This window comes from Lactuca saligna, chromosome 7 (genome assembly GCF_052625555.1).
Source record: "Lactuca saligna cultivar CGN05327 chromosome 7, ASM5262555v1, whole genome shotgun sequence".
Taxonomy (NCBI): Eukaryota; Viridiplantae; Streptophyta; class Magnoliopsida; order Asterales; family Asteraceae; genus Lactuca; species Lactuca saligna.
Genome location: NC_136423.1, coordinates 151,878,920 through 151,886,661, shown reverse-complemented (window position 1 = coordinate 151,886,661; position 7,742 = coordinate 151,878,920). Strand labels below are relative to the sequence as shown.

Sequence of the window (7,742 nt, the reverse complement as noted above, 5' to 3'; positions counted from 1 at the left end):
CGAAGAAATTACGACCATTTGAAGTTAGGATGATTATAATCTTACTTAATTTTAACTAAGACTTATAATTGATATTTTAGATCAAAGTAAGTCGGAAATTTGAATAGTATCATAGTTGGGTAAAGTGTAAGATCTAAAGCGGAGTGTAGTAGTCCTCTTCTTGTTAGATATTCATTATTGGCAGGTGCAAAACAGATAGTCGGAGGGTATGTTTGGAGCATCTTCCAGAGTGAGATGACAACACTTGATTATTCTAGACGATCTTGTGAATTATGTTGATACTGTGGATTTATAAACCACAAATATAGATGAGATTGGGGTACCATCATTTATCAAATACATTGATGGCTTAAGTGCCTTTATGACTTATATTAGCCAAGGGAACCCCTAGCTGTGTAGTCAAACCATTACTCTAAATGATTCATCGGTCGAGTTGATTCTTCCTGATAATCGTGGACTATGATTTGTAAGAATCGGTTGGAATGGAAATGTATGAGTAAGAATGTTTTATAGATACCTAAGTTAAAGGATATATATATATATATATATATATATATATATATATATATATATATATATATTGGTTTGTAACAATTGGTTTTGTAGGTTTGATAATTATAAGTTATTCTCATAATAATATTGTGGGATTGAAACACTATGTGTCTCACCAAGTTTCCCAACCTGACCCATTCAATTTAGACAAAATTGAAAAAATGGTCCCTGTGGTATGCATTTTTTTGAGGTTTTAGTCCAAACCACGACTTTTTTGGATTGATGGTCATTTTGACCTAATTTCCTTGCATTTTTGGTCCCCCATAAAACTGAAAAGACTAAAATGCCTTTCTGATACATTCTTTTTTATGGTTTTTGCTATTTAATTTAAAGTTTATTTAATAAAAATTATAGGGCCCACCTCTCTCTCTCTCTCACACTTGTCTTCCTCAATCTATCTCCCAGTTTTACAAGTCACGATTATGGGATACAAGACCCATTTCCTTCGATCTCGACTGACATAAGAACAAGGGAAGCAATTAACATAAAAGTGGTGGTTGATTAATACCTCCTACATTAAGGGTGACTAGGGGTGTTCTAGGTAGTAGTGAGGGTTTCTCGGTGGTCACGATAGCAATACCACCCTCACGGTGGTAGTGGTTTTCGGTAGCTACAAACGATTGAAAGCAAGGAAGGCAGAGTACCGACAAGAGTGGTGGTTGTGGAGTTCGGAATTAACAACAGCAGTCGTGGTGTCGGAGCTCCACAATAATAGCGACAGTGGTGGTGATCTGAGCTTCACTGCTTCCATTTCTTGTTCCGACGATTCTGATAAGGATGGAGGCGAACAAAGATGGGTACATCGGAGGGAAAAAGTAGCGGTGACGATGACCTTTTTTTATGGAGGAATGAGCCCCGACAGCAGTAGTGGGTGGCGACCATGCTGCCTGGTTTCTCTTCTGCTGGTAATGAATGAGAGGCATAAGAGGGAGTGGGTCGGTGGTGATAAAAAACAACAACAACCCGGTGGTGACGGTGATCTGCTGGCGAAGAAGGGAAAAGGTATTAACAGACATAGAAGGAATGAGGTTTGGGTGTGTTTGGTTGATGAAATAGCAGTTGTGCGGTGGTCCTTGGCGGTGTTTAGTGGCCACTGTACAACAACGACAATGGAGGGGTAATTGATTTCCGAAGAGAGAGAGAGAGGGGGGGGAGAGAGAGAGAGAGAGAGAGAGAGAGAGAGAGAGAGAGAGAGAGAGAGGACATGTGGGCCTAATTTTATATTTAATAATAATAATATTTTTAAAAAGAAAAAGAAAAATAAAAATTAAATTCATTAAGGGTATAATAGTCTTTTTAGTTTGGATAGGGACCAAAAGTGCAAAGAAACTAGCTCAAAAGGACCATCAGTCCAAAAAAGTCGTGGTTTGGACTAAAATCCAAAAAAATACATATCACAAGGACCATTTTTGCAATTTTGTATTCAATTTATATGCATCATAAGTAAGAGCGATAAAACTTTTAGAACTTGTTTAGGATGCCAAGTGATTTAGAAGATAACTTGTAGTAGTGATTGTGACCATTAGGTCTTTACACTGTAACAATGTTATGTATTGTTTGTGAAACCCTTAGAGTTTTTGCATTTGAAACATCTCTACTCAAGTATTTAAAAAAAAAAATGAAATTGTTCCCGCAAAATGTTTTGTTATACTAGGATTTCCCACAAACAAAAATAGTATGAATTTAAAGCGTAAACAAAATCTTTTTTTCTTTTGTTTTGAAAAATAAGGGATGTCACGATACTATATGTGACATTATATCCTTTGTTTGGTATGATGGTTGTGCGTCCTGCTAGTATACTAAATGTGTGATTAGACTAGTATAGTCTTGTTTTATAATATTGGAAAGTTTTACAAGAAGTTGCACATGAACATTTAGGCCTTGTTGGAGGATGTTAGGGGATGATTGGGAGTCTACAAGTTAGTTGGGATGATGGTCCACTGAGATGTTAAATGTGAGTATACTAGGAGTCTATAAGTCTGATAGGATGTTCGATCAATGCCTATTGGCCCACTGAGTTGTTAATTGTAAGCTTACTATAGGGATCCATTGTATGTATGATGACATGTATGATATACTATGAAACTCACTAATGTATGTACTTACATTTTAAAGAATTTTTTTTTCAGGTTGTTCTGATGAGAAAGAAAATGGTGTAACATGACTATACTCTATTCTTATTAGTGAGATAGAGAAGGGTGTGACGTGACTATACTCACATCAGTGTTTGACTTTGTTTTGAAACTTCCACTGTTATTTATGGTATGCCTCTGGATTAATAGTATGTTTTTATGATGTTTGAAAAAATGAATTATTTGTACTTTTGAAAAGATGGTTTTTGGTGGTTTAAAATCGTTGAAAATTTGAGACTTTAGAGATCTCGTCCCCCTTCAATCATTCAACACTAAAACATCAAAAAGATAATTGATTATTTGATAGAATTACAAAAACTAAATATCAATATCATGAAAATTAATTTAAATCCTCAAATACAGAACTAGCCACCCTTTCGTGACGGTTCCTATGTCGTGTTACTAAAATTACAAAGGACGAGTCTTGCGACCGCTTGCACGCCCACAAGTAATCGCGTTCTTCGGGATCGGATATTCGTCTCTCCATGAATTTACAGGCGAATAAACCCGAAGATAAAATTGTTGACCTAGATATTGTCTAGCCCAATTTTGAGACCTTATGTTCCACATTCCCACATTGTCCATTGGCACATACAATGCAGTCCACGAATGCGGATAAACCTACACAATAATCACACATCCTAGATCAGCAAAAATTGCTTCATATTTCATAGTGTTAAATACAATAAATAGAAATGTAATAATAATATTATCCAAATATAAAATAAACTTTTATAAAAAAGTACCTGAACTGTAGAGCGAGAAATCCCATCTCTTAAATTGTAACTTGTTCTGCTGTCAGATGACCATGGACCTCCATCCATCCTGTTCATTCAATCGATTTTTCAGTTTTAATGTTCTAAAATTTTGATCCAATCTTTATTTAAAAAAATTAGCAATGGGGGACTGGATCGCTTACCCGACAACGAAGAAGAAGTGGCCATCAATGTGCCATGATTGTACAGTATCTTCGGAATTCTCAAACACAATCTCAGCAAATGCTCTGAAATCAGCAGCCATGACGGAAGTCTGGAGGTAACCACCACCACCGGTGGGGCTATCAGAGATCGTTCCAATGGAAAAGACGCCGGAGATCTTGAAGTAATCAGCGATCTTCAGAGGGGTGTCCGCCGGAATAAAAGAGACGCTGTTGACGGCGTACCTCTGTTTTCCATTGATGATCGGAGCAGAGTTTGCGAGCCTGATCGTTCGAGTGAAGTTAACCATTCCGTAATGGTAGGAGCCTTGTGGGTTTGGCCTCGGTCCACTCGCCGTCAAGTTTTGTCTGATAGATCGTGCTTGATTTAGAGACCAGTCGATTTGAATGGTTGGGCCACCAGGTGGGGGAGCCGGAAAAGTTCCCGGAGAGTTACTGTAATGAAGAATGGAGGTTGCGGAGAGGACTTGAGAGGTGAATCGGGTTGAAACGACCATGTAGTAGTCCTGCGGTGGTTGATCGGCGATGACCAAAACGGAGTACGACTGGCCTAGATGAATATCAAGAGAAGAGTATGTGTTCTGAAGAGCATGAGTCCCTTCGACCTCAACTAACAGCATCTTATGCCCTTGGATTCTGAAATTGATCGATGTTGTAAGCCCCACGTTCGAAATTCTCAATCTGTAAGTTTTCCCTGTAAAAAAGAATTCAAAAGTTATGAGTTTAAGAGTTTGATTAGTGTGAAGAAGATGATTGTGTAATGTGTACCCTGATCAACAGTGAATGTAAATCCATTAGATCCACGGCCATTGATGAGAAGCCCATCTGGGAATGGAAGATCATGGCCTCCGTCTAGAATTGCTTTCAAATCCTGAACAATTTCATTTCAGCTGATTACAATAAAGGTGATGAAACAGATGTAACTGAGAAGTTCAAGTTAGAGGTTACTTACGGTGTGGTTTTGCTTGAACCAGTCACCGGCGAGAATGGTGAAATCTCCGGCGGGTGGTGGGAATGGAACCGGGATCATTGGACGGCTGGAGACGGTGATGCCGCCGAAGCCTCCGGCAGCTCGATGAAAAGCAAGGGAAGGGAAGTAGAAGAAGCTACCGATTTGATCCTTTACTTGAAGAATGTAGGTGAAGTTTTGACCTGGTGGAATCGGGCAATTCGTGCCATAAACTCCATCCTGCCATGAATTCCTTCTCTGTTGTATCCCGTTCCTGATCCATCATCCATACAAGTAATCATTTCATCAGATTCCGCGATTCTTTCATCGATTATGAACACTAAAACAGCAAATTCAAAAAAAATTGATAAAGAACAAACCAGGTAATGAGGAATGGTTCATCCAAGCTGTTGTAGATACTAACAATCACATTGTCATTAGTCACTGAATCGATTTGTGGCCCTGGAAATTGCCCATTTATCAAAATCCCCTGCAACCCGAGTTCATGAATTCAAAATGTGGATTAGATTCAGATGAATGTAAGTGAAATCTGAAGGAAGAAACAGAGACTGTAATCGATAATGATTAATTACATACCTGTTGTTTAACTCCAAGAGGGTAGATATCACCATAAGTAACATTCCAGGTGAAGAATCTATAAGGGTCTTCTCCATTAATGATTTCTGCCATTGCTATGACGATGAATATCATCAATGTCGTCGTCATACCCGATTGCTTCATCTTGTCTGAATCAATGGTGGGTACAAGTGAAACAGGGTGATGTTGCAATGAAGCTTTGTTTGAAGAAAGGACGATGGATTCGTACTTTAGATTCACTTCAGCTTTAAAGGAAGAATGTGATTGAAGTATGGAATCGAAAAGGATAAAAATTGAGGTGGGGATATATACAGATTTTCAGATCTTGTTCAGAAGAAGCAGATGCTTCCCCGCAAGTTGTACTTGGAGTATGCACCAGTCCCCAGTCCCCAGTCCCACTCTCCACACTCTCCAACTTACTGATAAATATTATTATGTTTTTTTTAATTAAAATAAATATTTTAAAAACCCAAATAAATATGGTTGAAAGTTTGAAATGCCAAAATTACATGAATGTATAGTCAACTAGTGTTAATTTAATTGAATGGTAGATGAGGGTTGAGTAATTATATAACAAGGGTTTGGTTTGAAGTTATTGAAATATTAATGCACAATAACATAGCCTTATTTTATTTTAGATATTAGTGTGTCTTTTTGTATTATTTATTAATTAAATCAGATCTGATTAAGTTAAGATCCGATTGAATGATATCCAAACTCTTATCATATTCGTTAAGATACCTATCGGATGCTATAAGACTAAATCAAAGATTTTTACTTGTGGTATCAAACAATATTAATCTGACCAGGTAGAATTTAATCGCATATTAATCTGATCGGTAGAATCTAAGATTTTTTACTTATGGTATCAAACAATATTAATCACATATTAATCAAAGATTTTTACTTGTGGTATCAAACAATATTAATCTGATCAGGTAGAATTTAATCGCATATTAATCTGACCGGTAGAATCTAAGATTTTTTACTTATGGTATCAAACAATATTAATCACATATTAATCAAAGATTTTTACTTGTGGTATTAAACAATATTCACATACTAAAAGACATATCAAACAACCCTTAAGAAACTATGTATGTCATAATTACTTAAGAATAGAGACAATTTCACAAGTCATTTTCATCTTCTAAAATATGGAAATGAAAAAGTTTTAACAATATAAGTCGTGAGGAATTAAAATAAATTTAAGATAGTTCAATTATTTTTAAACATTAAACTTTTTTGAAACACAAGAAGTAAGAGTTATAAAATGGTCCAAAATCACATTAAATGTTTGATTGTCGTATTTAGAATTTATCTTACGCCATCTCCAATGTATTGAACTCTTAAGAGTTTAATGGATTGCCACATCAGTATTCCACTAACCATACCATTTAACCCATTAAACTCTACACTCCATTAAACTATTAAAAGTTCAATGGATTGCCACATCATCATTTTATTTTTTTATAAATAATATTAATAAATAAAACTAAAATATTACATTAATTAGAAATTCAAAATTACAATTATAAAATATTAATTATAGTTTACAATTTAAAGATTAAAAGTTACGAATAATACATTAAATAAGATGTTATCTTTTTAAAATATTTTTATGATTTATATATTTTTTTATTCTTTAGAATAAAAAAATATAAAGTAACTTAATAAACTAAATTATTGAATATAAAATAAAATAAAGATAAATAGAAAAAATAATAATATATAATATGTTTGTTGAAAAAAACCGTATTATTTTCACTAGAAATTGTTATATTAAATTGAAAAAAAAAAAGCATTACACGTTCAATGGGGATTGAACTTCCTATTCAATAAACTCAAGTTACATTGCATTTTTACTCTATTGAATGTTACATCACTACATTTTATAACTACTTTTTATCCCATTAAACTCTTCATAGAATCCCCATTGGGATGACCTTAGGAAAACTAAGTGATTTTTGTTTGGTTTATAGTAATAATCTAATAAGACAAATAATTTTACACTATATAATGGAAACAAAAAATAAATATATAAAATAAGGCAGGCAAGTTGTATGAGCCAGCGGTATATCAACGACATATGACCCTCACCGGCATCTCCGCCGCATGTCACTTATTTCCAGCCAGTGAAGGCTGGTGACCGGTGGGTTTATTTCCGGTGTATCTTCTTTTCAACGCCTTTCGCTTTATAACAATTATGTTTGCTTCAAGTTCAAGATATATAAGTCTAAAAATAGAGAGAAATTGATCCACACAATTAAAACATTTTTCTAGATATTTATTTATTATCTTACACCGATTTTAAAAAATAATCTCTTTTAACCCATAACTTCATTTTCACACTATTAATCTTTTTATTTTATTTATTTATTTAATTAATTATTTATTTTTGGTGAAATGGTTTTGGAAAATATCTGACAAAAAAGAAAAAATTAATATATGATTTTGGTTTTATAATAATATGAGAAATTTGGAGTATATAAAAAGAATAATTTTGCACAGAAATATTTTCGCCATATTTTTTCTTTATTTTATAGAAACTATACAAAAACAAATTTTATATAAA

The 7,742-nt window shown here is 34.4% G+C and overlaps 1 protein-coding gene across 1 annotated transcript; it reads right to left on the bottom strand.

Annotated features, from left to right (window-relative positions):
- Positions 1-2,957: 2,957 nt before the first annotated feature.
- LOC145004718 (L-ascorbate oxidase homolog) lies at positions 2,958-5,570 on the bottom strand. The gene is made up of 7 exons (XM_078963696.1): positions 5,168-5,570; positions 4,951-5,060; positions 4,574-4,844; positions 4,390-4,492; positions 3,604-4,315; positions 3,431-3,509; positions 2,958-3,305 (listed from the first exon to the last, which is right to left on the bottom strand). Exons 1-7 carry the CDS (start codon positions 5,309-5,311, stop codon positions 3,093-3,095), a joined length of 1,632 nt encoding a protein of 543 aa, XP_078819822.1. The 5' UTR covers positions 5,312-5,570; the 3' UTR covers positions 2,958-3,092.
- Positions 5,571-7,742: the final 2,172 nt, after the last annotated feature.